The 16,762-nt window shown below is 37.8% G+C and overlaps 1 protein-coding gene across 2 annotated transcripts in view; it reads left to right on the forward strand.

Annotated features, from left to right (window-relative positions):
- Positions 1-13,030, forward strand: part of MEGF10 (multiple EGF like domains 10) — a 75,653-nt gene extending 62,623 nt beyond the window's left edge. The window contains exons 16-24 of one of the 2 annotated variants that reach the window (XM_074165724.1): positions 1,235-1,363; positions 3,051-3,179; positions 5,776-5,904; positions 6,361-6,597; positions 7,964-8,091; positions 8,261-8,384; positions 10,053-10,097; positions 11,676-11,882; positions 12,870-13,030. In XM_074165724.1, the coding sequence (XP_074021825.1) occupies positions 1,235-1,363; positions 3,051-3,179; positions 5,776-5,904; positions 6,361-6,597; positions 7,964-8,091; positions 8,261-8,384; positions 10,053-10,097; positions 11,676-11,882; positions 12,870-13,030 (1,289 nt within the window). The remainder of the gene's footprint in view (positions 1-1,234; positions 1,364-3,050; positions 3,180-5,775; positions 5,905-6,360; positions 6,598-7,963; positions 8,092-8,260; positions 8,385-10,052; positions 10,098-11,675; positions 11,883-12,869) is intronic. The other variant, XM_074165725.1, reaches the window with a different exon arrangement.
- Positions 13,031-16,762: the final 3,732 nt, after the last annotated feature.

Here is a 16,762-nt window from a genome sequence, read left to right on the forward strand (position 1 = left end):
ATTTCAAACAAAAAACAATAATAAAAATAATTATAAGGCACAACTGAAGTGGAAACAACAAAAAACAAACTTAGTACTTTTTTTTTTAATACGACATAGCACATTTCTTAATGAAGTGAAATTTGGGCAAAGATAACACTTTGCAAAAATGCAGCCCACACATAGATGAGTCATTATGCAAACATTTAAAGGATTCAAGAGTTTTTATTGCTCTCAGACAGGTGTCTGGACAACCAAATCAGTACACAACAATAAGCAGTTACACAAGAATAAGGCTAAGGCTTCTGCATCTGACGTGTTTCTTCTCTCCTGTGAAATATTCATGTTGTACTTCCACAAAACTATTTTTAAATTATGCATCTCTTTACTAAAGAAACAAATAAAAACCTCAAGATGTGAATCCTAATCAACAGAAAGGGGCTATTCTCTGCAGTTAGTAATATTCTGACATGAGGAGAATTATCTTTTGCTGTCTTTGGATAGTAATTAGCATTTTGGAACCACTTCACTATTCTAATGGCAGCATGTAGTATCAAATTCATTCACCATGACATTTTCAAAGCAGTCAGTAAAATTCTATCTCATAACATGTTGACATGATTATGAGTGAAAAAAAGCCCTTTACTTTATAGATAATTACTTGTTTTTAGAAATATTATATTGATTAATGAACCCACAGAAGCAACTGACTTAACTTGATTAAGGTGCAGTCCTGAATATATGCGCTACGTTTAGCCAGTTATGTGGAATCTAACAGTGGAAATACAAGAAGTAAGCTTAGGATTGGGTCTAAGGCTATAGGCTATAAGATGTGTTTTGAACTTCTCTGGTTTTTCTCCTTCACTTTTGAGGCTCAAGACTTATCCCCTTGACTGCGCTCAGTTGAACATTTGCAGATTAAAAAATAAATTAAGAAATGAAACTTACATGTCTTTCTGTATGAGAAAGCGGGTATGAGTGTCTTAGCTACTGAGTATCAAGTATGTGTGACTGGTTTCTTTCACACATTTGATCTTTTTCAACACTTACCTAGAGTAAAATGATTCCTTAGTTTAGAAAAAAAATGCAATTTTTGCTCAGCCCAATGCAATTATGCTCAGGCCAAAAAATGCATTTAAAAGAAAAACAACAAGCCCCAAAGAAGCAATACTCATATATGAATGTAAGCAGCTCTATTCATGGGTATCAAGGATCTTTATCATTTGAGATTAATTAATTTTCTGGTTCATTTTAGCTTGCCCACCTTCCCACTGGGGACCAAACTGCATCCACACATGCAACTGCCATAATGGAGCTTACTGCAGTGCCTACGATGGGGAGTGCAAATGTACCCCAGGATGGACTGGCCTCTACTGTACACAAAGTAAGTGATTTTTGTTACCCATTCCTAGTCTACAAATCAGTGACAGAATTTTCCTTCAGTATTTTCATGCTTTCTTCATTGATTTTTTCCCATGCTGCTGAACCTTTTTTGATCCAGAAGGTGCAACACATTACCTCTGTGGTTGCAGCGCTGTCTAAGAACCAGCAGAGCGCTGGGCACTACATTTGGGCTCCTCTTTAGCCTTCCTTCAGAGGAAGACAACCTTTGGCCACAGCTGGGCATCCCAGTAGAAGAGTCTGTCTTGTGTACATGCAGAATGGCTGATTCTGACATTCTGGTGGTGCCACTGTAGGTGTGTGGTTATGGCTGCAGTCCGCAGCATGGACGGTGTCAGCTCTGCAGGTGTACCCCACAGGGTGGGAGGACGGTACCATCTAATTCCTCCCCTCTCTCAAACCTCCCCAAGAGTGACTCTAGCAGCAGGGACCTATCAGCCAAGATTGTAAGATAACACAGAGCTGAGTGAAGCCATGAGAACAGCATCTAGCATAGCTGTGGCTGTGTTCCACTGAGGCATGGTCCCTGTTGTCACCGCAAAGTGATCACACAGTACCTCTCATATCTGTAATTGCTATCTCCCGGTGGCAATTGCAACAACAGCTCTGGCTCAGCACCTGTAATTCAAATACTGATATAGAAGCTATTTTATTTGGAACTTAGAAACTTAACTTCACTAGACTGTAATGTTATAATTTGTTTTGGAATTTTCTTCATGTAATTAATACATTAATACTGATTTTTTTTTTTTTTTCTTAAGAGCTTCTCATTAAAATAAAAATACAAGCAGGGCATGGGTATATGGAAGTCATTATGTGCTGGGTAAGAGTTCATACAAAGTTTGAGAAATAAACATTTGTTAGAGATAGATATTGATTAAGTTGGCTTCTTATCTTTATCATATTATGGCTTCAGTGTTATTTATTTTTAACCCAGGCATCCCCACTGTCTGTAATCTGGGCACAACCATTATCTTTGAACTCAAGAAAGATAAGACTGCTAACTGTGTTTTGCATTCAGTGTTTAAATACATGGTTTTCCTAGAATCAGAACTCTCCTTTTTCAACTGAATAATGTCATAGTGGCAGGAAATAACAGATATATTATAGGGCCATATGGATGCAGCTCTGGAAGACATTCACTATATTGGTTCAGCTGTCAGCTATCATGGTTATTTTGCTTCCTGCTGGTGAATAATGATCTATCTCTTTGCAGTGATATGTCTTCTTCACACTGAAATGGTATCTCTGCGAGGAGCTGAGATACAATATGTTATTATTTTTATTATTTTTTTTCTTCAACATCAGCTGTGTAGAAAATATGTCCAAAGGTTCATTCATCACTGAGCAGACTCCCTGCTCTGGTTCACAAACTGCCCTCTTTCTTCTCCTTCAAATACCTTCTTAAACCCCTTTCTTTGAGGAGCCCTTCTTGCTGCCTTCTGCTGAACATCTGCTGTCCGCACAATATCGTAACCTCATTTTTTAGGCAGTTTTTGCCTAATGTGTATTTTAAACCACTTAAAATAGTATAGGTGTTTATAGAATACCATGTTAAGTAGTGGGGCCGCAGAAATGACTTCTCAGTAACATACTTACCCAGAATATTTGCACCTTGTTTCTGGAGCGGTGGTTTCACTCCTTTTCCCCTCCCCATCCTTGTGTTGCAGGGTGTCCCCTGGGGTTTTACGGGAAGGACTGCGCATTGATATGCCAGTGTCAGAACGGAGCTGACTGCGACCACATCAGCGGGCAGTGCACCTGCCGCACGGGGTTCATGGGGAAGCACTGCGAGCAGAGTGAGTAGGGACGGGAATCGTTGGTGCCTGGTGGCAGATACCAAACACCGAGCCAACCCTCTGCTGTTCTGGCCAGTGTTGTCATACAACCTCTTGGCTTCAGTGGGAATTTTGGTGGCGAAAGAGCTCCAGGAGTTGGATCTAGGCTTTTTCCAAACAGAAAAAGGCCGCAGAATTAGTTGTTAAGACTGATGATGACTGTGATGGCTGTTTCTTTCAATTTGTTGCTACCTGTAAGAAGCATTTGGGCTACATTCCAGTTGCTTTAGACATAATGCTAAAAAAACCCCAACAACTCTGTCATGTAAAAGTAACAAATGAATCCAACTAACTGTCATTAGCATAAACCACAATGAAAACTAATAGTTAGAAAACTAAAGATAAGAAGTACCACATCAATCCTAGTGGATTTTTAATCAATAATTAATTAATCAAATTAATCTTTGCGATGTGGTTTTACAATACAACACAACTGGATTATGAAAGCGTAATAGATGGCATTTTGTTTTCATATATGTGATTCTTTACCCAAGAAAATCAAGAATACCACCACTGAATCAACAGTGGTATAACATTGTACAGTGTCAGAAGAATAATCAGGCTCTTAAGCACAGAACTGCTAGTCCAAGTTTTGCTAATATCACAGAGTGGTGCTCCCATACTTCATGCATTATACTGCAGTGCAAAACAATCCATCCAACCTACTATTCTGAAGGTTTAAACCTGTCTTTGGCCTCAGCGTCATGCACAGGGCTTTGGTTTTGATGTGTGGAGGACACTACACATTACCTATAGCCAGGACTGATTTAGCTGCATCTGGATCTGAAGGGCTGTGTAGTGGCCGAGACAGCATGTGTCACCCCTGGCAGCACTGTAACAGAAGGGAGGGGAGGTTACTGTCCCTACAGACACACTTCCTTCCCTCAGCAGTGGATCTAGTCCCAGCTGCAACAGGAGTTATGTTTTTAAGGCTAATCATCATCTATGGTCGAACCACTAAAAATTTGGAAGTGGATTTTTTTTTTCCCCTAAGAAAAATACAGTTGCGACAAAATCTGAGTGGTTTAGAGGAACGTATTTATCTCAGTGAAATCATAGATGGCAACATGTAATTATTAGCTATTTAAATTTTCTTACTCTGTGCTGATGATTTGTTTCACTTCAAAGAGTAACAGATGTTTAGGAAAAGATAAACTTTTTAAGATCCTCTCTTGATGTCATGATATCAAAAAATCGCTTTGAATACTTTGGCAAATCTGGTATTATTTTATGTTCTATCGATTTTATATTTTATCCTATAATAATGATTTAACAATATTAAACAAAATGTTTTAGTATTTCTGAATTTTAACATCAGTGTTAAAAATTCACTTTTCATTCCAATTTAGATTTCAAAATGCCAAAATATATTATGGCATGATGGTTTTTGCCCAGCCATTGACTTCACTAGTTATAATCTTGTTCTATTGAATGTAACTGAGAGAAGAAGAAGAAGGTATATAAACATGAAATTCCACTTGAGTCTGGATTTATCAATACTGCAAGAACATTTCTCTGCCACCTATTGTGTTACATTATCTTGTAAATTATTCTAAATTAGGAATACATAAAAGATGAGCTAGATTCTTTTAAAAAGACAAAAAGAAAAACAAGTTAATATAGTTACAAAACTCCTGAGAGATTTCACAAAACTGAGTATCAGATGGTGAAGAAATACTACAATTCCTTGAACCATCAGAACTACAATAATGTAACAAGCTACAAAGTAACAGAGGTGGCAGTATAAAAGAAAGAATTTTTATCAGTGTAGGATAATTCTCTACCATGCTAACTACATGATGTAGGAGATACTTTGATCAGTAATTTCTTATGGTATTCAAATCATTCCGGGAGAGAAAAAAAATCATGTAAACTCTTCCAATTAGCTTATTATTCATAATTTAACATTTTTTCTTCTGTAGATGGTTTCTCAATGTATACATTACAATATCAAAATATGCTATAAGCAGCCTAGGATCAATTTTACTTTTATATAAATGTGTGGTGTATATTAGACTCATTCTTTTGCTCTTTTACCACATCAGCACATCTGTCATATGATGTGACACCAGCCAGATGTTTGGATCCACTCATATGATTATGTGATTTTTCAAGCACTGGGATCTGAATAACCTGGGAGACCTGACATTCTGGTGTAGAACTGGCAATTTGTTCACATTTTGTCCATTTCTTCACTGTCTTCTACACTTTCAATCTTTTGGGTGTGGTGTTTTTTTTTTTTTTTTTTTTTTTTCCTTCGTAATTTAGCTGCCTTAGTGGCAGCAACATTACAGGTAAAGGAAAATCACTTCTGAATCGTTTTCTTCTTTTCCTTTTCCTTTCCTGCGTGTACACACACATACACATAGAGGTCCTCTTAAGAAAATATTGTCAGTGAGGTCTACCACTAATAACACATTGCCATCTGCTGGCCATGTACAAAAACATATGGGATTAGAAACAAATGGTGGCATGTTTGGTGCTGTAGATGTGTAATTCCAAAATATTTAAGATGTACTCCATATGTCTGATTTTTATTTGTACTTATTTTGTGCAGAATGTCCTCAAGGTACATATGGGTATGGATGCCGGCAGATATGTGACTGTCTGAACAACTCAACCTGTGACCACATCACAGGAACTTGCTACTGCAGCCCAGGCTGGAAAGGGGCCAGGTGTGATCAAGGTAAAGCCTAGATGCAATCAAATTATTGTAATTGTTTTATATAAAATTTGGATTAACCTATTAAATGCCATCTCTGTGTGATTCATTAAATTAATCTGGTAAGGCATGTGTGTTGAAATAGTCCATTCTATTGAATTATGTATGTTCTGTAGATTTTGTAAGTATTAGATGCCTCAGTGATAGTTTATTGGAGCAGAACACTCAACTGTAGATTGCATGAATTTTTTTGCAATGCTGTACTATCCAAAGCTGCTCTGTGCTTTTGCCTAGAGAATCTTCTGACTTTTACAACTCCATGAAAATATCTCTTTCTATGAAGAAGATGAATGCTTTTCCTGGCATTATTAGATACAGTTAAATTAGCAGAAAGATTCAGAAGTTAAATATTGTATTCTGCTCCTGAAACATAAGCCTCTGAATTTATGCAACATATTTTCATTTCTTCTTGCATTTCAGCTGGTGTAATTATAGTGGGAAACTTGAACAGTTTAAGCCGTACCAGTACTGCCATCCCTGCTGATTCTTATCAGATAGGGGCTATAGCAGGCATCATCATTCTTGTCCTGGTTGTGCTTTTCCTGCTAGTGCTGTTCATCATTTACAGACATAAGCAGAAAGGAAAAGAAACAAATATGCCTGCAGTGACCTATACCCCTGCCATGAGGGTCATCAATGCAGATTACACCATTTCAGGTAAGTGACATTCAGAACAGGGTAAAGTTTTTTCCATCTCTTGACTTTGCTTTTGTAGCTGAGCTCTGAAGGGGTTCAGAACTTCCCCTAACAGGGCTGGGATGTGCAGGTTTCATCGTTTTGCCTTAGTGAGGCCTGCTGTGAGCAAGAACACATTCAATTTCAAATAGATGTCTACAATTCTGCGTTGGAAGCCTTCCTGGAAAGAGAGGCAGAGGAGGGTTTCCCTCTTTAGGAAGAGGAAGACTGAGACACTGCTCTCAACTGCCTTTCGCAGGAGAGCAGCCTGACAGTGACACTGTCACACTGACAGTGGTGATGGTGAACATAACACTGGTGGGGATGCGATGGTGGACCTATGTGTTTACCTTTCAGCTATCAGAGAGAGTTCACTTGAGTTCAGAAGAATGTTGCCCCAGCATCTATACCTGCTTAGTTGCTTCTCCATCATAGTCTTTTAATCTCTGGTTTTGATACTATGAAGGTGGCTTAACCTGGTAAAATGTGTTAATTGTAAGGAACAAATGACCAGATTCCTTGTTTTACTGTGTACCATTTTCCACCCTCATGTTTTTCTGCATTAAACAGTGGAAGTATGGGCATTTCTTTCCTCTGTGCCTGTTTTTAAACAGAACTGGAAAGTGTGGCAAACTATGATTGCTACTGAGACTTTTAAATCCAATGCCGACAGCTTGAATACAGAAAGACTGCTGTAGCTGTAGAAAATTGGGATTTCATACTAGCTATGGCAAGACCCTGTAGAGAGGCAGATAGCAGAGTGGCTCAAGTTTGAAACAAATGAAGGGAAGGAGCGATGTTCCTGAAACAGCACAGGACTTTTTCACCTATGAAAGGGCATGTGAGTAGTGATGCAGTGGGTACATGAAACTTCAGGCAATGCTGTCTTTTGCACACAGCTATTAAGGAAGGCAGCAGGTAAAGAAGCTAGCAGAAGCAGTTGAAAGAGTCAAGAAAGATGTATCAGGAAAGGTCGTGGTGCTCTTGAAGCACCAGAAAGCATTGCTGAGAACCTGATGGTAAAAGGGTCTGTAGTTAGGACAATGCTAATGACTACAGAGGCAAAAGAGAGCAAGGGACCACAGCAGAAAGAGAAGTTAGAAGTAACGTTTGTGAATGCTCTTTGCTGAAAGCGAGGACATAACTACACAGTTACTGCTCTGTACCTATAATTTCTTTAAATGAATGCAAGATCTTTAGATTATTTTTTTTCAAGAAACTCTAAATCAGATTCTGAAATCAGTGCAGCACTGTCAAAAACATATCCTAAGAAAGAAATTAGGATTCTTCAACATTTCTTAGGATATGTTGGTTTTAGTTGTTCATTTCTCTTCCTTTTTCTTTTCAGAAACCATCCCTCACAGTAATGGTGGAAATGCTAACAGTCACTATTTCTCTAACCCTAGTTATCATACCCTAACTCAATGCACTACCCCACCTCATGTCAACAACATGGAAAGACTGACTCTGGCAAAGGTAAAGCATAAAATCTGGATGTTTCTGTGTAAATTAGTCTTTGGTTTATTTTACTTTGTTCCCTGATGTTTCATGTTTGGTTTTTTTTTTGCTTTCCCCGCTTATCACCTGGAAATTCAGCAACTTCCCATCAGTTTCAGTTTCTATTACCTATCTTTCTTTGAAATAGGCAAAAAACAAACAGCTGTTTGTGAACCTTAAAAATGTGGAACCTGGAAAACGAGGCACTGTCATGGACTACACAGGGACACTGCCTGCAGACTGGAAACATGGTGGCTACCTCAATGAGCTTGGTAAGAAAGAGAAAAGGAGGAGAAGATGAATGTTATTCATTTCATTTGGGACAGATTGGAAAGCAGGGATGTTTTCCTGGTCCTCCACTCAGGGTAATGCCAGGCTTGTCAGACTGTGTGAAGTTCAGGGTTATGGGTTTGACCTTCCTTTAAGACAGTACCCTTAGAGATAAAAAGGTGATTCCGTGTGAGGAACAGTGAATCAGTCAGAGCACAGTGAAGAAATGATACTCAAAATATCTCATATTATTTTTATAAAAAGATTTGCTTATTAATTACTTTCATAAAACAATAGCTATTGAACAATAAGGGCCTGCTTTGGCAAAATTACATATTCTTATTAAATAAATGACAGGTTGCCTATATCCTTTTTTTTTTTTTTTAATCCCCAATAAATGCAATCAATGCTTTATAAAGTAATTTCTCATCATCTGAGCTGCTTCAGATGTAAACTCTAGCAGCACCTTCCCAGCTAAGCCTCCTGTTTGCTAAAAGACAGAGCATTGTCCATAAGAAGAAAAATTCCTGAGAAGTAATGTGAATTGCTGTCTTTTCATTGTTTCCCAATCTCACAGATTCCAAAAAGGCTATATAGCACTGACCATATCTCTGACCAGTGAAAGCCTTAAAAGGGACTTGCAGTGCCACTAGACTTTAGATGACTTAATTACCTTAATATCTGGTCCTTATCAGTATCAGAGTCTGGGAATCAGAACAACAGTATGCAGCGTTGTTATTTTCCTGCTCATCCCCAGTCTTGGTCTAACTAAAATTCAGGCTCAAATCTGGGTTTTTTTAGAAAAGGGTTTCAGTCACGTGCTCAATGTTTAACTTTACATTTTCTTAGAGCGTTTGTACTAGCACTTAAGACTCCTAGAGATACTGGCTGTGGTTTGTTTATAGAGATATTGTATAGATAAAATGATTTTACATTTTTGTGAGGGTTCTAGCATAGTAGCAGAATACAATTGGATTAAAAATTTAATACTTCATAATATCAATAAAAGCTATTTGAATGGATTCGTAACCACGTAAGTACCAGGTCTCTGAAGATGGTTGTCAGGCATTGCTGATTGCTGATGTTTATATTGGGATTTATACGGAGAGAAATATCCCAATCCCAAAAATCTACTAACAGATAATTGCAAAACTTTAGACTTGGGCACTTGGTGTTTAGGCCATTCCTGCAGATCAAGGGACTGGAACAGAGTGACCTTAGACAACACAATGGGAGTGATTAACTTTGAAAGCAAATACCAAGAATTGGAGTGAACTTTGCATACCCTGAGATTTTTGCCTTTCTGGTAGATACGGTTTATCCAAACAAAAAAATACACTTTAATCAAACAGCAATTATTAGGCTCATTCAAGAGTAACTGAGGGAAATGTAATGGCCTGTGACATATGTGAGGTCAAACTAGATAATTTAATGGTCCAGTATGACCTTAACCCACCTTTCCTGTTCAGGAAGCTACTGTTTGAAAGCACGCAAGCAAATAGCAACAATGCTTCTGTAACTCTGTACTGAGCAGTTTCACAGTGTGGATAAGAGAACTATTCTGCTAAGGCAGAAATTAGTCCCAAAGCAATTTTTAAAGCTTTAGAAGCTGTTATCCAATCACTTTGCTTTGATTTTAAAACTACTGGTTTTCATATCATTTTTCTCAGGTGCTTTTGGACTTGATAGGGGGTATTTGGGAAAGTCCCTGAAAGGTGAGTTTATTTTCTGATGCATTTATATGAAATGACGTAGACCTTCAGTTTACTCTTCTAAATTAGCTTTGGCTTCTGTGTGAAGAGACCGTAAAATAATTTTGGACTAAATTATACCTAGACACTGAATCAATGCTTGAAGTTTGTTTGCTTTTTATTTTTTTTTGAGGGGGGGGGATTTAGAAAAACAAACAAACAAAACCAAACCAAGCCTTTCTAAGTCACTTATGGTTACATACATTAAATGTTTCTGTAATGCTTGAGTCATGAAATGGCTCTATTCTAAACAACAGAAGGGGGGTGGCCCTTGAATTCAGCCACATAAGGGTGCACGCTGCCTCTTACATACAAGCTGTGAAAGGCTTTTAAAAGAGAGACAATTCCTCTTGCAAATGGCATAGTCAATGTAGGACTGCATGGCTATGAGCCTGCAGTGCTTCAGCACCTTCACTGCAGGCCTTTGGAAAGGATATAAAAATGTGAATACACAGAGAGGAAATAAAGGCTTCAGAAATTCAGGGTAGTGATGATGTTTTGATCTTTGAACTTTGTATTAGACCATACTGGTGTATGCCACTATTTTTGTTGTATGATTAAGTCATGCCAAGGGTGACTGGAATGCTTGGATATCCAAACAATGAAAAAAGCTTAGCTAAGTCCGTACAAGTAATGAGTTAAATATGTAGACAAAAACAGCTGGTTTGTCACCTTGTGTATAATACAGGACAATTTAGCTGAAGGAACGATTTATTATACCTGACATTTCCTGCTTTTGAAGGATTAGGGGAAGCCCAATTTAAAATATCTAAAGGAGTCACAATGTTATGAGCACCTATCCACTGACAGGTTCACCAAGGTCAGTCTCATGCCGGATATTCAGAGTTGGAAAAAAGCTGAGAAAGTCTCAGCTATAAAGCTTAACTAACATAGCATATCACAAAACAACACAGAGATCAAAGTAACACGGATACCACAAAATCTCTTCCCAGCATAAGAAAATAGTTCTTCTCTTAAACTACAGTTATTTGTCCTTCGGTTAAATCCTGAAATGACAAGCCACCTAATGTTTCATTTTCAGTTCTATGTGCGTATTACAAAAATTTATAAGAAGCTGTATACTCTTCCAGTGTGGCTGCATGCTCAAACTTTGCAGCAAACAGGCCAATCCTAGAAGTCACCATCTCTCCAGACATTGCTATTGGAAACAGTCTTAGATCACTTATCCTGATTTCAGCACTTGGAAAGGCAGAAAGTATTCTGAAGTGCCTATTAAAAACTGACTCTACATGTTATCTGTATTCAATGCTAGCTGCTATTTTAACCAGAATTGAAGGTGCTCAGACTTTGCAACAGGAATTTGCATTTACCATAGCAAGATCAGCCCGATAAACGAGCGTAGCAGTAGAGGTGCTTTCGTTAATTGCTGTATAACAATTTTGAAGTGTTATGACTGATTCCATTTAAATATTCATTTATGAGTGACTTTTTTAGAACTCAAAATTATAGAATGCCCTGTTTAGTAGCAATGTCCATACTATGTAGTATGCTTGAGAGAGTAATGTGTTTTCCTTTTTGCAGATCTAGTGAAGAACTCAGAATACAATTTAAGTAATTGCTCATTAAGTAGTTCTGAGAACCCATATGCTACTATAAAAGACCCGCCAGCTCTTGTACCAAAAAGTTCAGAATGTGGATATGTTGAAATGAAGTCACCAGCACGCAGGGACTCCCCATATGCTGAGATTGCCAGCTCTGCTTCAGCCAATAAGAACGTTTATGAAGTTGGTAAGTACAAAATCTACTTCTAGATGTTGAAAGTTAAGAACAAAGAGCACAGGACTTTTTTTCTTTGAGTCAGTTTAATCAAAACAGAGGAAAAATCACCGAAAAAAAAGATGATGTGTTCAGATTTTGTTTTATGCTCAAAAAACTATAACAACAATATCATTATTTTTGAGATAAGTGGTGTAATTTAAAACAACAGAGTATGAAATACCTTCAAGACTGTTCTATAACCTACAGGTACCTCTGAATGTCCCTGGTTTGAAAGCCTTTCTTTAAACAATAGCATAAAATAAGCTTAGCTTTTGATTGCAATATAATTCAACTCTGGATTAGGCTCTTAAGTACTGAATGCAGCAGTAAGTGTATGGGAGGAATCAAAAAGATCTGTTTCCTCCTCTTGATCAGAAAAAACAGCATCTTCACCCACAGACATAGTATTTCACTGATATGGGCCCTATCTGATTACTTTACTTCTGTAGTTACAGAAAACTTTGGGGTCTTGTGGAATGGTAGTTATCCTAATGGTCTCTGGACTGGAATAACGTGTATGTCACATACTAGTGGATACCATTTTCCTTTTTTGTCCCCAATCAGAGATTCCTCTGAAATCCATCAACATCCCCATTGTGTTTCTAAGGATTTTTATAAAACCTTGATTAAAAGCCCCAGTTGTGGACGGTTTTTTGTTTTTTTTTTCTTACTTTGTCAAGACACAAAGAACAGATGCTGGTCCTCTTGCTTCTGTCAGTAACTATACTCATGGCAGGTCCCTGCTGCAAGCCCAGAGGTGTAATTTAGCCTAAAGCCAAAACACCTTAACATCAACCTTTGGTTCTAACCCTGCGTTTCAGGACTCAGCAGGACAAGAATCTTTATATCGAAGCAGAAAGGAGAGGATACTTTGTAATGCAAACTGAAATAAAATACAGTGTTTGCCTTCTGTTTGGTGCTTCTAGTGCTGAATGTATGTGCTCTCTTTTATCACAGAACCTACGGTGAGCATTGTCCAGGGGGCATTCAGCAGCAGCGGTCGTTTCAGCCAGGATCCTTATGATCTTCCAAAAAACAGCCATATTCCGTGTCATTATGACTTGCTACCAGTTCGAGATAGCCCCACATCCTCTACGAAGGAGATCAGCAGTGAATGACCCCAACAGCTAATGTGGGAGCACAGTGGGACTTTCAAGGGGCAAAGTGGCATGGTTGTGCTCCTTCCTCTAGTTTACCATCATGTTTGGCTCCTAATCTGTCCAGCAGACAATTGCTGTACATTAAACAGAATCTCAACATGAGGTTTGTATTGTGTATACAAGTGACAGATGGACAAATGCCACACTCTGGGGATCCTGATCATTTTTTTTTTCATGGCAGTAAATTTTATAGAAACAGGTATGCAACACATTTATACTGTAATATACTGGCTTAAAAATATTAGTTTGCAGATCAGTTTTGATAACATCCCATTTCAGCAACTTTCAGTATAGACTTCACATTTGTCAAGTTTCAGAGTAGAAATACTCCCAGGACAGTGCAATTTACCAAATACCACTTCGTACAGGTGATCTGATTCGCTAGTTACGTAGAAGATAAACTGTCTTGCCAAATTTTACCTTCTGTTCTGATCTTTAGTCAAGACATATTAAGAAACAAGATCTGATGGAGATAAATAAGGACAATACTGCAGTTTGGGAAATTCATCATCAGGCTTTTTTTGTCCATTATTTGTGGTGGGCATACCTTGCTTGAATTGTTTTGGAGATAAAAGCATTGCATACATCAATATTATATGATGCCTCAAGATCTCTTGGTACTTCAGACCCAGCACCAGTCTGCAACAAATCCTTTGCTACTGTTCAGCTGCATATGTTGCAATACTGACCACTATTTCTGCCATACACAACTAATAATCCATAACATATCAATAATTACTTCATAAAATATGTAAATTAAACCAGTTTATTTTTGTCACCATGGACTGATTATGTAAGGAGTGGACAAAGGTGATGACTGCTGTAAATCTTAACTTCAAGGAAAGGTTTACATTTTATAAACAGGTAGTAATAATGACTGTAATATAGAATAAAAATAGTAAAGTGTTCTGATGTTTTTTTTCTTAGAAATAACTAAGCAATCTCTGTGCATACTTGGTAAAAATGCACCTTTTCTTTTCTGTAATTGATGTAGGAAAACACATGCTTAAGCTGGTCTTTTGCATTGCTAATATTGTGACACATGTACCCCCCATTCTTCATTAGCTTGTGTCTCCATTTTTACGCTGCGCCTGTGTTTCTAGTGATCTAGCTTGTAATTGCAAAAATATTCTACTGTGTGTCCATTTCTTTTGCATTTTTGCCAACTGGCCTTTATTTTGTCTGGTTAAAGGGACCTCTGGGCAGAAGGAGAGGATTAAAGAAAGAATTCATGTCATACTGATGTCTATCAATCAGAGGGGGTTAGCTAATACAGAATAGTTGAATTTGATGGATTACTTGGGAAAAAAAATCAAGGTGTTTTTGTTGAGGATAATAACAAGAATGCAGAACAAAAGTAAAAACCAGTCCCTCTTTAAAATTTAGCTTACTCTATTGACTATATGGATGGAGACCATCTTTCCAAAAGGCTCCTTTCTTTCCCTCCAAATAAAACAGTCTGTTATGAACGGTGCAATTCAGTGGAAATTAAATTTGCCAAGGTATCCATCCATTGAAGCAAAACTGTCCCCCAAGCACATCAACCTAAAAGTAAAATGGTTGATACAGACCGGACATCATCTTCCAGTGGAAAGTTACCTTTATAAGCCTAAGAGTGATGTGGCGGTACTACTTTCAGCTGTTGCTGCTGTCAGTGATCCTGCTTGCTAACAAGCTTGTAACGTAACCCCAGTAGGCTTTTCCACTCTGCCCTGGCAGTAACTCCATAACTTCTTCTGAATAGCTTGTTGCAAGGGTTGGTATATTCCTGATTGAGGTGGAAAAGATACAGGCGGTTACATCGAGTGGCATATAATGGGATGCACTAGTCCTTTCTTCTTTCTCTGTGGGGTTCACATTTTGGCACATGAGACCTGTGATACACTGTAAGGATGTGAAGGGCAGTCGGTAGGTCAAAAGTTTGGTGTATGTGCTTTCCGGCTTAGCACAGGGAGTGCCACAACCATTTATATCTTTACATATGGACTTCAATACAGTCTGAGGCAAAGAATTATCACTATTGTGACAGCACTGATATACTCCTAAGAAAATCACAATCAGTTGCCTTTGGAATACCAAACGCAACAGAGGATCAACTGGAAGAAAAACTGAAAAAAACTTTCGGAGATTTTTTTTAAAAGGAACCCCAGAGCTGAAATGGAAATACAGTTTGGTTTTATTTGTTGTCACTGAAGTGGTGATAAATGAGAGATTTGCATCCAAAGACATCCTTGTGGATGTGCCTAAGCCTGAGAATGTATATGCCTTTATGAAGTGCCCCGTACAGTCTTGGTTCTTGCTGGCCATGGGCACTGGCAGTTTTCCAATTCCCTGGGCATTTCCTGTATATCCTTGGAATAAATAATTTGATTGTCTTCGGATTTTGCAAGTACAGAAATTAACTACAGGATTTCAAAAGCCAGTTACCATTTAATCCCTCCATAAGACAAAGTATTGATTTGGTTTGTGTGCGAATAGATAACATGTAGAGCTACTGGTATATACATGTGTTTTGTACTGTGTGAAACAGACTTTGAAATAAAACCTTTCTTCTCTGAAGCCATGAATAGCAAATGCTGTATTTAGCAATTGTGAACTCAAAAAAAATTATTTTCTTACTGTGTGTAAAATTTGGACACCACTAGGTAAATTAATCATAATATGAACAGTTCTTTTTTATCCAAAAAAGTGAAGAGCTGAATAAATTATATTTGGTTGAAAATTTCCAGTATGTCACATATCCTCAAGTGATATAATCAGCCAAATATTCATGAAAACGGATGAGTTTCTGGTAATTTTGCCTACTGTGTATGTTCTAAATATACGCATTACCAAAGTCTTCCTTTCTATATGTGGGTAAAACGCCTTCTGTGTAGTCAGCATAAGCAATGTCTGCATATATCTGAGCTGGATTTGCAATACATATAGGTCAAGTAAACGACTTGTGAATCTACTTCAGTGAGTGATCATTGACAGACACTCAGAAAACAGATTGCCTGCAAGGGTAATACATTCTTGTTAAACGATAGCCGTGTATCATTCCAGAGGAAAAAGGCACATGGGACTTGCATTAGCAATCATGCTGTCTCCTGCCTGGCTAGGGAGGCTTGCTGTGGACTACACGCTGCTGTGAATTTAAAAGACCCCCAACTTGATCCTCATGACTGTCACATAGCCCTTTTGTAGATCCCAGTGTGCTCTTTAGAGAACTTCAATATTTCAGAACATGCATACATATTGTGATGGGGACTTAATGAGTAACGGTAAAATAATTTTAGCAAACACCATCTACTCAGAGAATTGGCTTCACCATAGACGTGAATGGAAAGAGATGCCTTGCCTCTATACATTCACAGCAAAATAGTGAGAAATACAGCATTGAAAATGGAGATAGCTATCCCCTAGCAAGATGTTTTCAGTTTAATAAAGTGAGAAATGCTGCACAAAGTTAATAGCTGATTTTAAAGTAAGTAGTGAGCATAAACTTTTTGTTTTAAATACTGTAGGCATATTAATTCTGGTCATGTAGAAGCATAAAGAACCTCATGACTTTTTACTATATCAAAGATTTTTAATCACAGCACAATGTTACACAAAAAAAAAAAAGTCCTTATCTTGATCTACCCAGAGAACTCCCATAAATTTTAATTGGAGATATGCATGCAGATTACAGGGGTAAGAAGATTTCAT

Source organism: Numenius arquata, chromosome Z (genome assembly GCF_964106895.1).
Source record: "Numenius arquata chromosome Z, bNumArq3.hap1.1, whole genome shotgun sequence".
Classification (NCBI taxonomy): domain Eukaryota; kingdom Metazoa; phylum Chordata; class Aves; order Charadriiformes; family Scolopacidae; genus Numenius; species Numenius arquata.